Consider the following 20,211-nt stretch of genomic DNA (forward strand, 5'->3'; position numbering starts at 1 on the left):
TTTCACAGATGGGATAAGGTTCTTATGCTGGAATGCAGTGTTTTCCTTTCTCCAAACATAGCGCTTATCATTTAAGCCAAAAAGTTCTATTTTGGTCTCATTCATCCACAAAACATTTCTCCAATAGGCTTCTGGCTTGTCCACATGATCTTTAGCAAACTGCAGACAAGCAGCAATGTTCTTTTTGGAGAGCAGTGGCTTTCTCCTTGCAACCCTGCCATGCACACCGTTGTTGTCCAGTGTTTTACTGATGGTGGACTCATGAACATTAACATTAGACAATGTGAGAGAGGCCTTCAGTTGCTTAGAAGTTACCCTGGGGTCCTTTATGACCTCACTGACTATTACACGCCTTGCTCTTGGAGTGATCTTTGTTGGTCGACCACTCCTGGGGAGGGTAACAATGGTCTTGAATTTCCTCCATTTGTACACAATCTGTCTGACTGTGGATTGGTGGAGTCCAAACTCTTTAGAGATTGTTTTGTAACCTTTTCCAGCCTGATGAGCATCATCAACGCTTTTTCTGAGGTCGTCAGAAATCTCCTTTGTTCGTGCCATGATACACTTCCACAAACATGTGTTGTGAAGATCAGACTTTGATAGATCCCTGTTCTTTAAATAAAACAGGGTGCCCACTCACACCTGATTGTCATCCCATTGATTGAAAACACCTGACTCTAATTTCACCTTCAAATTAACTGCTAATCCTAGAGGTTCACATACTTTTGCCACTCACAGATATGTAATATTGGCTCATTTTCCTCAATAAATAAATGACCAAGTATAATATTTTTGTCTCATTTGTTTAACTGGGTTCTCTTTATTTACTTTTAGGACTTGCGTGAACATCTGACGATGTTTTAGGTCATATTTATGCAGAAATATAGAAAATTCTAAAGGGTTCACAAACTTTCAAGCACCACTGTAATTGCAGGGAAGACTGGCAAACATTAGAACTTAGTCTATGTATAAAACTTAACTAGTAATCGCTTTATTGTCATTATATTGATGGTGTGACGGCCCTGCTCTGCCATGCTGGGTCCATCGGTCTCTCCCTGCCTTGTTGTGTTTTGTTTGCTCTTCTCTCATTTTTCCTTCTATTGGCCTGTAGGTCGGGTTGCGGAAGTTCCATGCAGGTGTGGTCCAATTTGGGATAATGAGGAGGAGTATAAAAGAGCAGTGATGATTAACTGCTGGAGGGCTCTGCTGTGCTGCTCTGCCTCGTTGCGCACTGCACTCACTCCCCGCTTTGTGTTACCTTTTTTTTTCCACTACGCTTTTATTTTGCTTTTCACTGACTGACTTTTTGCAAATACTTTCATTTAATAAATTCCTTTTTCATTAAAAGATGCTTTTGTGTGGTCTCCCCTTCCTGCCACTTCCACTTTGAGCCAACTGCCTGTGACATATGGAGGGTCCGTGGTTGTCATTGTCGGCTGTCCATTGCTAGCGATGATGATTGCTTCATTAGGATGCGCAGAAATGCAGATGGGCAGTGAGGCCTGCACTCGAGCTTCTCTTCTAATGAAGCACCTTGCATAGTAAGGTAAGACAAACAATGTCATGCCCCCATCGTGTTGTCTCTCTGGACCTCCAGACCTGATGCCGAGTGGTGCACAAAAGTGCCACAGACCTGACTGGTATGGAAGTTGCCCCACAGTGACTACTGACTTACCAGATGATGCCAATCTGTTGGCCATCTGAGTGGCTCTTCCGCATGCCATTAGGTGGTGTGCCATTGACCCTGTTGGGTTCATCTGTCACATTGTACCGAAAAGCACCTTGCTTCCAGTGCCTTATTGGTGATGTACTATTTAACCCATAGCTGGAACTCAGGCAGGTGCTACCACTCCGGGTCAGAGCGGACCTGAGAGCAATGGTGATGAAGGGGTAACTCCACTTTCCCCAGTACTCAAGTCCTCCCGGACCTGAGACTCCCCACCGGTTGCAGTTTAAAGTCATACCCAGGACTAAGAATGACAGTATAATGCTTTATGGATAGAAATAGAGAATAGAGTAGAATATGACAAATTAGTATATATTAAGATAGAACATAGAGAAATAGAATGTATGTTCACAGAACAGAAGAGAACATGACAAAAAAAATAATAGGCTAGATGTTAGGATGATATAATAGAGTATATTATGAGAGAACAGAAGGGAATATGAGAGAATAGAAAGCATTTTAAAGATGTAGAAAAGAATATGACAAAATGCTACACACATTCTTTTTTTAGTTTGTAGAAAAGAATGGACAGTCATGACAATACATCAGAATAGATTAAAAGAAAGAAGAAGGGAATATGCCAGAATAGAAAGCATTATGAAGATATGTTACAGAACACGAGAAAACACTACATTACACGTATTATCCACAGAATTTGGGGGTGTCCATGGTAATGTGGTAATAACAACTGCACATGGGGATATAGCTGGACATTTTGGGGTTAAGAAAACCTATCATTGTCTGCTTCGGCACTTTTACTGACCGCAAATAAAAAGGGATGTGGTGAGGTTTAAGTCATGTCATGTTTGCCAAAATTTAGGGAAGTCAAATACCACTATTAAACCTGCGCCCCTCCAGCCAATTCCATCTGTCGGTAAGCCTTTTGAACACCTAATTTATTGATTGTATAGGTCCGCTGCCTCCATCGAAATTGGGCAGCATATACAGTGGTGCTTGAAAGTTTGTGAACCCTTTAGAATTTTCTATATTTCTGCATAAATATGACCTAAAACATCATCAGATTTTCACACAAGTCCTGAAAGTAGATAAAGAGAACCCAGTTAAACAAATGAGACAAAAATATGATACTTGGTCATTTATTTATTGAGGAAAATGATCCTCAAAATGATTACATATCTGTGAGTGGCAAAAGTATGTGAACCTCTAGGATTAGCAGTTAATTTGAAGGTGAAATTAGAGTCAGGTGTTTTCAATCAATGGGATGACAATCAGGTGTGAGTGGGCACCCTGTTTTATTTAAAGAACAGGGATCTATCAAAGTCTGATCTTCACAACACATGTTTGTGGAAGTGTATCATGGCACGAACAAAGGAGATTTCTGAGGACCTCAGAAAAAGCGTTGTTGATGCTCATCAGGCTGGAAAAGGTTACAAAACCATCTCTAAAGCGTTTGGACTCCACCAATCCACAGTCAGACAGATTGTGTACAAATGGAGGAAATTCAAGACCATTGTTACCCTCCCAGGAGTGGTCGACCAACAAAGATCACTCCAAGAGCAAGGTGTGTAATAGTTGGCAAAATCGCAAAGGACCCCAGGGTAACTTCTAAGCAACTGAAGGCCTCTCTCATATTGGCTAATGTTAATGTTCATGAGTCCACCATCAGGAGAACACTGAACAACAATGGTGTGCATGGCAGGGTTGCAAGGAGAAAGCCACTGCTCTCCAAAAAGAACATTGCTGCTTGTCTGCAGTTTGCTAAAGATCACGTGGACAAGCCAGAAGGCTATTGGAAAAATGTTTTGTGGACGGATGAGACCAAAAGAGAATTTTCTGGTTTAAATGAGAAGCGTTATGTTTGGAGAAAGGAAAACACTGCATTCCAGCATAAGAACCTTATCCCATCTGTGAAACATGGTGGTGGTAGCAGGGGCGGTCCTGGGGGCGGTCCGACCGGGCAGCCGCCCGGGGCGGCATCGCGGGGGGGCGCCACGAGCGCGGGCGTGAAAAAAAAAAGGTCTGAAAAAAAGGTCCCCCCCCCCCGAAAAAAAAACAAGACGGGCGGGGGTGTGTGTGAACATTTTGGATGGGGAAGCCCAATACCAAAGTTGCGCAGGTGACGTCATCAGTGTGTGTGTGTGCCTAACTTGTCGTAGCCCCATAATATGCACAATCCCGCCAGCGGAACGTTGTACTAGTTATCAAAAAGACTTTACTACCATAGTACTACACTACTATGACATTACACAGAGTCTTAAGTAATACATTACGACTTGATCATTGGCATTCTGGTAACAGCAAATTTATAACGGGCCGTGTCCGCGACTTACAACACACGACGAGAAATGTTTAAACGACCATGTAAAGCTGTTAGCATTCTGTTGGCCAATACAGAGCCCAACGTGGGGGGGCGGCACGAGCGCGGGCGCGAAAAAAAAAAAACGGTCCCCCCCAAAAAAAAGGTCCCCCCAAAAAAAACCCGAAAAAAAAAACAAGACGGGCGGGGGGCGCCAGCAGGGGGTTTCGCCCGGGGAGTAAATCACTCTAGGATCGCCACTGGGTGGTAGTATCATGGTTTGGGCTTGTTTTGCTGCATCTGGGCCAGGACGGCTTGCCGTCATTGATAGAACAATGAATTCTGAATTATAGCAGTGCATTCTAAAGGAAAATGTCAGGACATCTGTCCATGAACTGAATCTCAAGAGAAGGTGGGTCATGCAGCAAGACAACGACCCTAAGCACACAAGTCGTTCTACCAAAGAATGGTTAAAGAAGAATAAAGTTAATGTTTTGGAATGGCCAAGTCAAAGTCCTGACCTTAATCCAATTGAAATGTTGTGGAAGGACCTGAAGCGAGCAGTTCATGTGAGGAAACCCACCAACATCCCAGAGTTGAAGCTGTTCTGTACGGAGGAATGGGCTAAAATTCCTCCAAGCCGGTGTGCAGGACTGATCAACAGTTACCGCAAACGTTTAGTTGCAGTTATTGCTGCACAAGGGGGTCACACCAGATACTGAAAGCAAAGGTTCACATACTTTTGCCACTCACAGATACGTAATACTGGATCATTTTCCTCAATAAATAAATGACTAAGTATAATATTTTTGTCTCATGTGTTTAACTGGGTTCTCTTTATCTACTTTTAGGACTTGTGTGAAAATCTGATGTTGTTTTAGGTCATATTTATGCAGAAATATAGAAATTTCTAAAGGGTTCAGAAACTTTCAAGCACCACTGTACTTGTTAACAATCATGTGTCAGGATGTGCGCTATCCAGCGGCCTATGCCCTAAGAACAGTTACCACAAAGTCCATCGTGAAATCACTCTTTCAGTTCATGTCCATATTTGGCATACCTAAAGTAATACAAAGTGACCAGGGTTCAAGCTTCACTTCTAAAACTTTTGTGGAGGTACTCAAACAGTTGCACATTAAACATAATTTGAGCAGTGCATATATCGCACAGAACCAGAGTGTTCTTGAGCTCTGAACAAGAGCTCTTGCCACACTTAAATCATTGTTGCGTGCCTATTGTGTAGAGATTAACAGACATTGGGAAGAGGGTCTTCCATGGCTGTTGCTGGCAACACGAGAGGTCGTTCAAGACAGCACAGGGTTTAGTTTGAATGATTGTGTTTACTCACAGTGTGCATGTCTTTGTCTGTCCTGAAGTGGGACATGGATGATTCTAAGCCACCTGAAAATCTGGTAGAGCGCACATACAGTTTTTGACGTAAATTGTTTCTGGCCTGTAAAATGGCCAGTGAGAATTTAACAGAAGCTCAGAAGAAAATGAAGCGCATCTATGATGGCAAAGCAGAGAAAAGAGTTTTTAATCCTGATTATTAAGTGGTTGTGTTGCTGTCCATTCCAGGCTTACCATTTTGTGCTCAATACTCCGGTCCGTATTCAGTTGTGCAGCAAGTCTCAGAGCACAATTATTTGGGATCTACTCAGCTTTGCTACATTAATTTGCTCAAGCCATATTATGCCTCGTCTTTGCTATCTGAGGGTGGTAATCTAAAGTTTAAAGTCCTTCCCGCATCATATGGCGCATAAGTCAGTGCCAATCTCCGTTTCTGTAGCCCTTGGCCCCTCGCCTATTACTATAACTAGGGTTACAGCGGGGGGCTAGTCCTCTGGTAACCGCAAGAGTTTGACTCCCCACTCACATCTGTATTGTAGCATGCTTTGCCAAATGGCACCATTTTTATGATGGGCTTTTGGTACGACCCAACCGCGAGTAGAACTCATGATCTCCTACTTGAGAGGCAGACATGCTAACCACTAGGCCAACTAGAGGGTGGTAATGCTGAGAATCTGTGCTTCTTGCGGTTGGTGATTTGCAGGTCACATCACCTCCAGTGGCAGCAGAGGATGATGACTGCAGTCCCAATGAAGCGGTGCTACAGGTCAGGTTGAATAACACAGAGAAGCTTGCTGGTCTAGATAGCCTTTTGGGCCATTTGGATGGGGAACAGCATGAGGAGTTAAAGTATTTAATTTTTCAGTTTCCTTCTTTATTTTCAGACACACCAACCTGCACCAGTCTCATAGAGCATGACACTGATGTGGGAGATGCTCAACCTATTAGGCAAAGCTTTTATTGCATTGCCCCAGATAAACAAAAGAGTTTGGAGTCCAAGGTTCAGTACCTTCTGGATAATGGGTTAGCTAAGCCCTCCTACTCAAGCTGGGCATCGCCGTGTTTATTGGTCAAGAAACTTGATAACACCTTTCGGTTTTGCACAGATTATAGAAAGGTTAACTTGGTAACTAAACCTGACTCGTTTCTATTACCCCGAATAGAAGACTGTGTGGATCAGCACCCAAACATTTAACAAACAAGGCCATTTGCTAACTTCATTAATCATTTTAGTACATTTCATTCCTTAGAAAGTTGAGAAACTGGGTTCAGCTGAGACGTTTACAGGCCCAAAGTTCAATGACCTCTAGAGGTCAACAGAGATCAGATAGAGCTCGGCATATTGCAGATTTGAATTCGGCACACCCAAATTGACAAAATAAGACTGTTTGCCAACTTTGTCTCAAAAATGCCTTTGGGTGTCACAATTCTGGATTTTGGTACCAGTCTATACCCTGAGGAAGAAGAAATAAAACATTTCAGGAGAAAGCTAAAAACCTCTAACTTGCTAACGCCGAGCAAAAACATGGCTGAATCCTGAATGACTCCTATTTGTATAAATAGGAGACTACATAGGCGGCAAAATGTAGTTGTTTTCCTGCCATGGAAGTGCACTTGTATACCGAGGAGGAAGCCATTTGCATTACAGCCGTGAATAAGGATTCAAAATGGCGGCTCGGCTGGGTTTCCCCTTTCGGGCGCTCTCGTTTTCTGTTAGAATTTGGTAAAGAAAAAAAATTATATATTATTTACCAGCTTAAGGTCGGTCCATATGGTGAAATACCGTGACCTCGGCCTTGAATACTGACCTCAGCCCAGAGGGCCTCAGTCACGGTATTTCACAATATGGACCTCCCAGCTGGTAAATAACATCTCATCTCATCTCATTATCTCTAGCCGCTTTATCCTTCTACAGGGTCGCAGGCAAGCTGGAGCCTATCCCAGCTGACTACGGGCGAAAGGCGGGGTACACCCTGGACAAGTCGCCAGGTCATCACAGGGCTGACACATAGACACAGACAACCATTCACACTCACATTCACACCTACGGTCAATTTAGAGTCACCAGTTAACCTAACCTGCATGTCTTTGGACTGTGGGGGAAACCGGAGCACCCGGAGGAAACCCACGCGGACACGGGGAGAACATGCAAACTCCACACAGAAAGGCCCTTGCCGGCCCCGGGGCTCGAACCCAGGACCTTCTTGCTGTGAGGCGACAGCGCGAACCACTACACCACCGTGCCGCCTATATGTATATATATATATATATATATATATATATATATATATTTTTTTTTTTTTCACGGTCTGGTTTCCATCAAATCCTGCGCTCTGATTGGCTGGCGAGCGGATCTGTATCCTACCATACGGACCCTGGTTACGAACCTCTGGCGACTCGCTCGTTCACAACAACAAGCATAGTAGCATTTTTTGTCAACATTTATTTTTTTTACAAGATTTATTTATAAGATTATCAAAAATCGTATAAATGTTTGCCAGCATTTCTCAGGAAAACAACATTAATTTTACAGCATGGATAGCGATAACGACAGTGTTCACAGCGAAAGCGAGTTTTACTACCCTGAGGAAGAAGAAATAAAAGAAAACATTTCAGGAGAAAGCTATAAAAACCTCTAACTGCTGCTAACGCCGAGCAAAAACATGGCTAAAAAGGTTTATTTTCAGTCCACTTACAGTAATTTAAGTCTCTACAGTTACATCCAGTACTGGGTATACATATCCTAATTAAAAAACAAAAAGTCAAGAAGAAAAGCCTGGCTCATTTGTTTTCCACCTGACCCGCTCCAGTCCTCCCACACCCTCGAACAGGTGTAACAAGGCGGATTCGCTGACGCATAAACATAGCCGTGTTCCATTTACCTCCCTCGATTGTGCACACGTGCACTACATAGGTTATGAAATAATGGTTTAGACGCCCTATGTAGGGCACTCTGATGGCCTGGGTGATGCTGTTTGGGATCACGCTCCGGAGTCGGAGGAGGAGTTTTGTACTTTCTGTTTGAAGCATTCTGGGAGAGACAGTGATGTGTCCGGCGGAGCAGCAGGAGGCTCGAGATATTCACTAACTTTTAATTCCACAAATTCTCTTTGGTTTTCAAAATGGTAAGTCGTATATTTTCCCACCCTTGAAGTTAGTCGGTAGTGTTTCAGTGGGTGTGTTTTCATTCATCCATCCATTCATTCATTTATTTATTTATTTCCGGGCTGGAGGAGGGGGAGGAGGGGGAGGTCGCGAGCCTGCACCTGTTTGTACCAGGTGTTTACGTTCAACTTCCGACTTTATTTATCCGCACATTTACTTCATTATTTTTTTGGCGGATAAAAGTGCTCTGAAGGGAAGTTAAACAAGGATTCAGTAACAGTTCAGTGAGTTTGTGTTCATTTGCTGACCTTGTGTCATTAGTACTGCACCTACGAGCCGTAATAAGAAGCTACTTTGGCTAAGTCACTCAGAACTTTCTAGAGAAACTGGATTCATTATTTCAGTTCAGAAACACGGTGCCATTACTTCTGCCATGCACGTCACTCACCATGTCTCCTAGACATTTAGCCTCTTTCTTTGCTTTGTTTTTTTTCCTCCTCAGGACACCTTTTTTTTTTTTTGCAAAGTTCATTGTTATAACAGTATATTTTCACGTTATTACAGTACTTGTTATAACGTGATAATTCATCCATCCATCCATTATCTCTAGCCGCTTTATCCTGTTCTACAGGGTCGCAGGCAAGCTGGAGCCTATCCCAGCTGACTACGGGTGAGAGGCGGGGTACACCCTGGACAAGTTGCCAGGTCATCACAGGGCTGACACATAGACACAGACAACCATTCACACTCACATTCACACCTACGGTCAATTTAGTCACCAATTAACCTAACCTGCATGTCTTTGGACTGTCGGAGAAACCGGAGCACCCGGAGGAAACCCACACAGACAACATGCAAACTCTAGACAAGAAAGGCCTTCGCTGGTCGCTGGGCTCGAACCCAGAACCTTCTTGCTGTGAAGCGACAGTGCTAACCACTACACCACTGTGCTGCCTGGTGTCACATTAATGCCTCGGTCACAACCGGCCGTACGTGCTCCTACGGCATGTCTACGTGCAAAAAACGCAAGAAACGCACGGAGGGCGCGCGTGTGACGTGCTGATTTTCGAGCCGTACACTGGCCGCAGACCGGCCGCAGAGGTTCTTTGTCATGTCAAACAAACTCTACGGGTGCTTACGTTTTTTTCAGGTTGCAAGACAAACTTACGGCCAACGTGCGTCTTTCTCCACGAACAAAAAAAAAACGCAGCGATTTGGGAAACGCCAAAAATCGCACGGCCAAAAAATCGTACGTCCGGTTGTGACCTAGGCTTATAACATGGTAATTTGTATTGGGGCAATTCCATGTAAATGTCAACCTCACCATGCAAAAATAAAGCAACATGTAATACATCAAAACCACTCCCAGAGATATCACCTAGGCCTGTATTTTACAGATGTGAATAAGTTGAACCAATTTGTAACCAACCTAATATGTCACTGTCAGTCTTTCTTTCTTATAATGTAAAACCCAAGCTAAAATCAACTTTGATCATGTACAATTCTATATTATTGCCACAAGCCACAGAAATGTATGCTAAAATCCACAAAACAGCAAAACAATAGCCATCCTAAATATTATTTAAGAACTTTGATAGTTTTAGCTGATATTTAGAGAGTTTTTCAAAGGGTTATGGTGGTTAAATTGCTGATTTTCTAAACATATGCCATGTCTATTTCAGACGCGTCACATCCATAACGGAATTTCGTCACATCCATAACGCTGACTTTTCCTTCCGAAACTCTGCATGAAATACAAAATATTTTAAACAAAGATTTTTTAATATTCACCTTGGACCCCTCTATCAAATGGATATCTCCATTTCGACATTAGGTTTACAATTTCACAGAGTTTGATAAAAATGTACAGTCACCCAAGAAAAGTGATACTTTTTCTGTCACATCCATAACGCATCTTTTATTGGCGTTTTCTGGCATGCCCTAGATGTACTATGGGAATTGTTCTTGTTCTATCACTTCTCCAGTATGGTACAGCCTTAAAATATGCAACACCTGTTTAAATACTGGGAGACAATAAAACATGCACTGGGTCATTTGTTGCCATTTTGAGTTCAAGTGTCACGTCCATAACGCTGGAATTGCTCATTGGCAAAACATGAAACTTCCATCCATTATCTGTAGCCGTTTATCCTGTTCTACAGGGTCGCAGGCAAGCTGGAGCCTATCCCAGCTGACTATGGGGTACACCCTGGACAAGTCGTCAAGTTATCGCAGGGCTGACGCAAACAACCGTCCACACCCACATTCACACCTACGGTCAATTTAGTCACCAATTAACCTAACCTGAATGTCTTTGGACTGTCGGGGAAACCGGAGCACCCGGAGGAAACCCACGCAGACAACATGCAAACTCTAGACAAGAAAGGCCCTCGCTGGTCGCTGGGCTCGAACCCGGAACCTTCTTGCTGTGAGGCGACAGTGCTAACCACTACACCACTGTGCTGCCTGGTGTCACATTATAACATGATAATTTGTATTGGCAAAACATGAAACTTCCATCCATTATCTGTAGCCGCTTATCCTGTCCTACAGGGTCGCAGGCAAGCTGGAGCCTATCCCGGCTGACTATGGGGTACACCCTGGACAAGTCGTCAAGTTATTGCAGGGCTGACGCAAACAACCATCCACACCCACATTCACACCTACGGTCAATTTAGTCACCAATTAACCTAACCTAAATGTCTTTGGACTGTTGGGGAAACTGGAGCACCCGGAGGAAACCCACGCAGACAACATGCAAACTCCAGACAAGAAAGGCCCTCGCTGGTTGCTGGGCTCGAACCCAGAACCTTCTTGCTGTGAGGCGACAGTACTAACCACTACACCACTGTGCTGCCTGGTGTCACATTAATGCCTCGGTCACAACCGGCCGTATGTGCTCCTATGGCAGGTCTACGTGCAAAAAACGCAAGAAACGCACGGAGGGCGCGCGTGTGGCGTGCTGATTTTCGAGCCGTAGACTGGCCGCAGACCGGCCGCAGAGGTTCTTTGTCATGTCAAACAAACTCTACGGGCGCTTACATTTTTTTCAGGTTGCAAGACAAACTTGCGGCCAACGTGCGTCTTTCTCCACGAACAAAAAAAAAACGCAGCAATTTGGGAAACGCCAAAAATTGCATGGCCAAAAAATCGTACGTCCGGTTGTGACCTAGGCTTATAACATGATAATTTGTATTGGCAAAACATGAAAATTCCATCCATTATCTGTAGCCGTTTATCCTGTTCTACAGGGTCGCGGGCAAGCTGGAGCCTATCCCAGCTGACTATGGGGTACACCCTGGACAAGTCGTCAAGTTTTCGCAGGGCTGACGCAAACAACCGTCCACACCCACATTCACACCTACGGTCAATTTAGTCACCAATTAACCTAACCTGAATGTCTTTGGACTGTCGGGGAAACTGGAGCACCCGGAGGAAACCCACGCAGACAACATGCAAACTCCAGACAAGAAAGGCCCTCGCTGGTCGCTGGGCTCGAACCCGGAACCTTCTTGCTGTGAGGCGACAGTGCTAACCACTACACCACTGTGCTGCCTGGTGTCACATTATAACATGATAATTTGTATTGGCAAAACATGAAACTTCCATCCATTATCTGTAGCCGCTTATCCTGTCCTACAGGGTCGCAGGCAAGCTGGAGCCTATCCCGGCTGACTATGGGGTACACCCTGGACAAGTCGTCAAGTTATTGCAGGGCTGACGCAAACAACCATCCACACCCACATTCACACCTACGGTCAATTTAGTCACCAATTAACCTAACCTAAATGTCTTTGGACTGTTGGGGAAACCGGAGCACCCGGAGGAAACCCACGCAGACAACATGCAAACTCCAGACAAGAAAGGCCCTCACTGGTCGCTGGGCTCGAACCCGGAACCTTCTTGCTGTGAGGTGACAGTACTAACCACTATACCCCTGTGCTGCCTGGTGTCTCATTAATGCCTCGGTCACAACCGGCCGTACGTGCTCCTACGGCAGGTCTACATGCAAAAAACGCAAGAAACGCATGGAGGGCACGCGTGTGACGTGCTGATTTTCGAGCCGTAGACTGGCCGCAGAGGTTCTTTGTCATGTCAAACAAACTCTACGGGCGCTTACGTTTTTTTCAGGTTGCAAGACAAACTTGCGGCCAACGTGCGTCTTTCTCCATGAACAAAAAAAACCGCAGCGATTTGGGAAACGCCAAAAATCGCACGGCCAAAAAATCATACGTCCGGTTGTGACCTAGGCTTATAACATGATAATTCGTATTGGCAAAACATGAAACTTCCATCCATTATGTGTAGCCGTTTATCCTGTTCTACACTGTTGCGGGCAAGCTGGAGCCTATCCCAGCTGACTATGGGCGAGACACGGGGTACATCCTGGACAAGTCATCAAGTTATCGCAGGGCTGATGCAAACAACCATTCACACTCACATTCACACCTACGGTCAGTTTAGTCACCAATTAACCTCACCTGAATGTCTTTGGACTGTTGGGGAAACCGGAGCACCCGGAGGAAACCCACACAGACATGGGGAGAACATGCAAACTCCAGACAAGAAAGACCCTCGCTAGTTGCTGGGCTCGAATCCAGAACCTTCTTGCTGTGAGGCGACAGTGCTAACCACTACACCACCGTGCCGCCCTTAACTTAGACAACCTTTATTGTCATTCAGTATGCAACAAGTGTACACGGAACGAAATTTCATTGCAATTTGGCTTAGCACAGAATTAAATATGAAATGTATTAAATTAAATTATGCAGCAGCAAAAATATTATAAAGTGCAACAGTATCAGGTGACCTGTGGAATTAAGAATTGTTCAAGTATGAATAGAGTTTGGATTTGGAGTTCAGGAGTCTGGTGGCCTGGGGGGGGGAGAGCTGTTACAGAACCTGGTGGTCCTGCACCGAATGCTGTGGAACCTCTTTCCAGAGGCCAGAGGGAAGAACAGTCCATAGTGAGGGTGTGAGGGGTCACTGATGATGTTTCTGGCTTGGGACATGCAGCGCCTTGGTGCAGTGTCCTGAAACTTTTCACGTTAAAACGTAACAACTTTAAGCTTATTTTTGAATCTGTGGTTTGAATGAGTGAGGTGTGTGGAGAATAAACTGGGCAGTTTACGTGATCTAATCAGGTTCTGTTTCATGCTTTGGATTGAACTGTGGTAAAGTTGGAAATATATTCAGATTCAAACTTCCCAGATCAATAGCTCTAAAGCAAAATGTTAAAACACAATACACCCGTCTTTCCGACTGTACCAAGGTAGACAAGGACACATTTTTTTCAACATCCCATTTCAGGTTGAATCCCTGATTCACGACGAGCCCCACTCTTCCGGGAAGGCTTTCCACTAGATTTTGGATGTCGGGATTTGTGTTCATTCAGCCACAAGAGCAGTACAGATGAGATCAGGGACTGATGTGGGTTAAGTGAGGAGGGTTACCTCGGCGTTCCACTTCATCCAAAAGGTGTTCAGTGGGGTTGAGGTCAGGGCTCTGTGTAGAACACTCGAGTTCTTCCACTCACGGCTTCATGATGCACATTTCATGCACAGGCGCCTTATCACGCTGGAACAGGTTTGGGCTCCTTAGTTTCAGTGACGTGTACAAAGTATACAACATACAAAGACATTCCCGAAAATTTTTGTGCTTCTGGTTTTTGGGGGAAGGCTCACATACGGCATAGATGGTCAGGTGTCTACAAACTTTTGGCCGTGTAGTGTAACATCTGATTTGAGCACTTCATATCAATGCCAAGAATAATTGGTCACCCCTGGATATTACATTAAAGTATAAATATAAGTCTAGGTTATGATCTAATTAGATTATTATTATTAGTAGTAGTAGTAGTAGTAGTAATAATAATAATAATAATTGAGATTCAGCATGCCTCATCACACACAGTGGTTCCCAACTGCGTGCGTGCGTGCATGTGTTTGTGTGTGTGTAGGAGGTGAACCATCCTGTTTCGCGAGACACTTTGTGCACTACGCCCAAGTCTTACTACATCCACTATCCTTAAATTCTCTCTCACACACACACACACACACACATTAATTCTTTCTTTGGATTAGCAAGTAAGATACATATATCAGAATCCAAATATTACTTTAAAAGAGTTTCTTATAGCAGCTTGGCATCAATCATAATATTCACATCAAGGATAAAGGTGGTATCTACATTTCCAGATGAAATAACTACCAATTTTGACTGATGCAGAGCAAAACTTCACAAATTGTTGAGCTTTTCTTTTCGTAAATCCACAAATCTGTAGCCCCCGAACATACATTTTATAAACATGTCCCAAACTACCAAAGGAGTTAAAGGAAAGGATTAAAGGAAAGTCAGTGTTGCATATGAATACTAGTATTAAATAAACAGGATCTGTTTGAACTAGTGAGCGACCGAGCAGAAAATTTGCTTTGCACACACACACACACACACACACACACACACACACACACACACACACACACACACACAAGTAAACAGTGAGCAGATTCATACCCAGCCTATGAGAGCATTTTGCTGCCTATAAACGTCATCCCTGGCTACTCAGTGGTTTTGTTTGTTTGTTTGTTTGTTTGTTTGTTTGTTTGTTTGTTTGTTTGTTTGTTTGTTTGTCAAAAAACGTCCTTGTGTTTTTATGTGAAATGCTTTTGTTTGTTTTTATTCACTGAGAAAAGCGATCTTTTTAGATGGCGCAAATCACATTGTTAGGACGCCTGCCATTGTTTACTAGTCTCTGTGTAAGTACTGCGTGTGCGTTATCTAGCAGAGTGAGATTTACACTTCATCATAGTGAAGTCTGTTGATTTGCGGTTTTCGTCGCTAATAAAAATCACATGGTTACAGAAAATTCCTGATTAGGTTTTTAGAATTAGAAGCTACGGAAGTGTATAGAGATCTTGCATGTGACGTCACAGCCGATCCAGATTGTGACAGACGCCATCTTGTCGGTCAAACGCCATATTTCCGCCTTCTACTTCTGCTTCTACCTTTTCTTCTGGAAAACCCTACTATATACAATTCTACTACAATGGCTGCGGCTACAAGCTCTCCCTACCTGTGCACGTATTTTATGTTTTTTGTGTGTATTTTTGCATGTTGTTCGTCTGTACCGGACTTCAATATCCACTACAACCGTATGGACTTACTGGACATTGGTTTCCAGCAGAAAATGACGGTTTGTAGCGATTTCCATCGCATGCACAACATTCCGGACGAGATAGCGAGACCAGCGGGGTCTCCGTGGATTGTTATCGGAAGCAAAGCGAAGGAGGCGGCGTCGGGAGAGGAAGCAAAAGCGAGGCTGCAGGCAGAGCCGGCCTGTTGACTAAGTTCAGAAAACAGCCACTCAAACCTCCACTGCTAAGCCTCTACCTCTCCAACGCCAGATCCATGTAAACAAGACAGACGATTTGGAATTACAGCTGGAATTACCTTATTCTATTCTATTCTATTCTATTCTATAATCGGCTGGTCAGTGCAGTACTAGTAATACTTAAGTGACTTACCCGTCCAATGAGGATTATTTTCTTGTTTACAAGATGCCACATCTGAGTCGCTGACAAATCCTGAATTTCTGTAAAGATAACTGTCCAGAGATTTATAAGCACGCAGTGCTTCACCACTGAACAGCGAGGGAAAGTTGATGAGGTAATTATACACGTCTGGGTATTCCGCTGGCAGTTCAAAATTCACTGACACGGTCGTGAAAACTCCGTCCGGTAAGCCATAAGGGTCATTAATCTGTAGATCGTTTATTTTAGACATATATCTAATTATCTGTTCATTAGAAAAATGAGCCGTGTAGTCCGTCGGTTGAAATTGATCCATTCTGTACACGAGTGCAGCAGTATTCAGTGGTGTTTTTTACCGACAAGATGGCGGCTGTTAACTTTCCGGTCATGTGACTGCAAGATCTCTATAGCTGCCACACCAGAAAAAAGAAAACTATCACTATCACGTAATAACGTGAAAATTTTGTTATAACAGTATATTTTTCACGTTGCAACAATTTATTTTTTTTCGCGGTCCGGTTTCCATCAAATCCCGCGCTCTGATTGGCTGGCGAGCGGGTCCGTATCCTACAATACGGACCCCAGTTACGGACCTCTGGCGACTCGCTCGTTCACAACGACAACAAACATAGTAGCAATTTTTGTCAACATTTATTTTCGCGTTTCTCAGGAGAATAGCATTACTTTTACATCATGGATAGCGATAACGACAGTCTTCACAGCGAAAGCGAGTTTTTCTACCCTGATGAAGATGAAATAATGGGGTGGGTATTGCCAAGGACCTCATGATACGATACGCATCACGATACTTGAGTCACGATACGGTACGATATTGCGATATCAAAATTTTGCGATATATTGCGATATTCTACATAGTTCACTGAAAAATGTAAAATGCATTATGCATCTTAAAATCCGAGTTGTATGTACATCAGATGATAGTGATAATTCATGGGACAAACTGAGTCAAAACAATGTAATTCTAATTATCCATGCCATTTTATTGTAACTATACAAGCACAAGTTACAACATATTTGCAGGAACAACACACTGTCTGGAACACATTGAAAAGTGCAGTGTGCATCTTAGTCTCCCTGAGCACAATTATGAAACAAAGTGCAGTGTGGGTCAGTGTCCACACACTGAAACTGAACTGAAACCTCAGTGAATCACGTTTCTTCTGAACTTAGAGTAAATACTCAAAATAAAATGCAGTGTCTCACACACACTAAAATTGAAAATGCAGAATAAAGTGCAGCTTCTTGCCTTTGGCCTTAAATGACAAAATTAAGTTCACAGTTACAGTAAGTCACACATCACTGAAGTAGATGGGAGGACTTTGGCGCTGTCTAGGGGTGGGCAAAAATATCGATACGGCGATATATCGCGATACGTTGTCTTCCAATTCAATATCGATACTCAAAATTTGAATATCGATATTTTTTCAAATAATAAAATAATGTTTCAGACGGGTTGTAAATCCAGTACGACTTCCGCACCTCCGCTCCGCGAGGTGTCGCTGTGCCGCTATCTCACTGCAAGGCACTCTTCATCTTCTCTTTTTTCCCCCGGCGGTTGCAGTGAGGAAAAAAAACAGGCAAGCGTGGCTGTTAACATAAACCTAGAGACGCCGCCGAACTTTAAGGCAGATGTTTGGAGGCACTTTGGATTCCAAAGGAAAGGAGAAAAAAAAACAGTGAGCCGGACAAAAGAGAATGCACTCTGCAAAACCTGTTTCGCTCCAATTAAATTAAGATGCTCCAATTAAGATGCCCACTGCACTTTTCAATGTGTTTCAGACAGTGTGTTGTTCCTGCAAAATAAGCACAAGTTAAATGTTCTCAGGTATATGTTCTCAAGTTTACAAAGAACAAATTGATATTAGTGTTAGCACTGAAATGTATGTGCAGTCTGCAGTGCAAGTTTTAAGTTTTCATAAAACAATTTGATTCTGCTTGTTAAGCAGCACTGATGTGTCCATGCTTACAGAAAAATTGATAATATTAGCACAGAAATGGGAATTTTCTGTATGTTGTAGTGAAGCAACTCTTGGTTTTGCCAGCAGTGGAATAGAGACAAATATATGTCTGGCAAGAGTGTGTCGTTATGTATGTGAAATGTAATTTTACAGTGGTCAATAAATTCTGATTTTCTTCAGTGACACAGATATTGTGATGTGGTTGAAATTTCTTGCAATATATCGATTATCGCAGAATCGCTGTACCGTGATATCGTTATCGTGGGCAAAATATCGCCATAGTATCGTATCGTGAGGTATCTGGTGATACCCAGCCCTAGCGCTGTCCAGTGTAGTTTGCTTCGGGTCGGGTTTCGGTGGCTCCGGCTGAGCTAATATGTCGGGGTGGTGTCGTGCTAAGTAAGTTCACAAGTTTGTTGTGTTACCTGAATATCTAATTGGAGCGAAACAGGCTTTGCAAAGTGCGTACTCTTTGTCCAGCTCACTGTTTTTTTCTCCTTTCCTTTGGAATCCAAAGTACCTCCAAACATCTGCCTTAAAGTTCGGCGGCATCTCTAGGTTTACTTTAACAGCCATGCTTGCTTGTTTTTTTTCCTCACTGCAACCGCCGGGGGAAAAAAGAGAAGACGAAGAGTGCCTTGCAGTGAGGTAGCGGAGGTGCGGAAGTCGTACTGGATTTACAACCCGTCTGAAACATGATTTATTATTTGAAAAAATATCGATATTCAAATTTTGAGTATCGATACTGAATCGGAAGACAAAGTATCGCGATATATCGCCGTATCGATATTTTTGCCCACCCCTACGAAATAAAAGAAAACATTTCAGAAGAAAGATAAAAACCTGTAACTGTTGCTGATGCCGAGCAAAAACATGGCTGAATCCTGAATGACTCAATTTTGTATAAATAGGGGACTACACAGGCGGCAAAATGTAGTTTTTTTCCTGCCATGGAAGTGAACTTGTGTACCGAGGAGGAAGCAATTTGCATTACAGCCGTGAATGAGGATTCAAAATGGCTGCTTGGCTCAGTTTTCCTTTTTGGGCGCTCTCGTTTTCTGTTAGAATTTGGTAAAGAAAAAAATAAATATATTATTTACCAGCTTAAGGTCGGTCCATATCGTGAAATACTGTGACCTCGGCCTTGAATACTGACCTCAGCCCAGAGCCCTCGCTCAGTACTTTCAAGACCTCCTTCACGGTATTTCACAATACGGACCTCCCAGCTGGTAAATAATTTTTTTTTTCACGTTATTACATGAAACACTTCATGTTATAACGTGATAATTTGGTGTCACATTATGACGTGATAATTTATATTGTTCAAACATGAAACTTTTCACGTTATAACGTAACAACTTTAAACTTATGTTTGAATCTATGGTTTGAACGAATGAGGTGTGTGGAGAATAAACTGGGCAGTTTACATGATTTAATCAAGTTCTGTTTCATGCCTTGGATTGAACTGTGGTAAAGTTGGAAATATATTCACAGATTCAAACTTCCCGGATCAATAACTCTAAAGCAAAAGGTTGTTAAAACACAATACACCTGTCTTTCTGACTGTACCAAGGTAGACAACGAGCTACAATCCAATTTTAATCAAAACAATTCATTCTCCGGGCTGGACAAATAACGCTGGTCTCTGTGTGCAGCTGGCTGTGAGACGAGTGCGCAGGGACCATCTAAAAAGTGCAGGACCGAAAAGAGATGCTATGGAAATATTCAGTAACTTCACTCTTATTCACTGTAGTGTCACCAAAATCACTGCACACACCAGCAGTGTCCTGTTTGTTCTCCTGTATGCTACAACAGTTATTTTGGAAAAATGTGCTTTTGCATAATTTTGGGGAATTATTATTGGGAAAAATATTCAATAACTTTCCTGTGATAAACTGTAGTGTCACCAAAATCACGAACAGGAGACTGTTGACATATATTACCCAGTTTATTCTGCGCGCACCTCGTTCAAACCACAGATTCCAACATGAGTTTAAAGTTATCACGTTAACAATATAAATTATCACATATAACGTGAAACATGTCACGTTATAACATCTCATTCTCATCTCATTATCTCTAGCCGCTTTATCCTTCTACAGGGTCGCAGGCAAGCTGGAGCCTATCCCAGCTGACTACGGGCGAAAGGCGGGGTACACCCTGGACAAGTCGCCAGGTCATCACAGGGCTGAAACATAGACACAGACAACCATTCACACTCACATTCACACCTACGGTCAATTTAGAGTCACCAGTTAACCT

General features: G+C 43.1%; 1 protein-coding gene across 2 annotated transcripts in view; it reads left to right on the forward strand.

The window, feature by feature from the left end:
• The first annotated feature begins 8,363 nt into the window (after window positions 1–8,363).
• The window catches only part of ap1s3b (adaptor related protein complex 1 subunit sigma 3b), a 64,579-nt gene continuing 52,731 nt past the window's right edge, over window positions 8,364–20,211 (forward strand). For both annotated transcript variants that reach the window (XM_060906079.1, XM_060906080.1), the window contains exon 1: window positions 8,364–8,458. In XM_060906079.1, the coding sequence (XP_060762062.1) occupies window positions 8,456–8,458 (3 nt within the window). In that variant the 5' untranslated portion in view covers window positions 8,364–8,455. The remainder of the gene's footprint in view (window positions 8,459–20,211) is intronic.

Source organism: Neoarius graeffei, chromosome 23 (genome assembly GCF_027579695.1).
Source record: "Neoarius graeffei isolate fNeoGra1 chromosome 23, fNeoGra1.pri, whole genome shotgun sequence".
Taxonomy (NCBI): domain Eukaryota; kingdom Metazoa; phylum Chordata; class Actinopteri; order Siluriformes; family Ariidae; genus Neoarius; species Neoarius graeffei.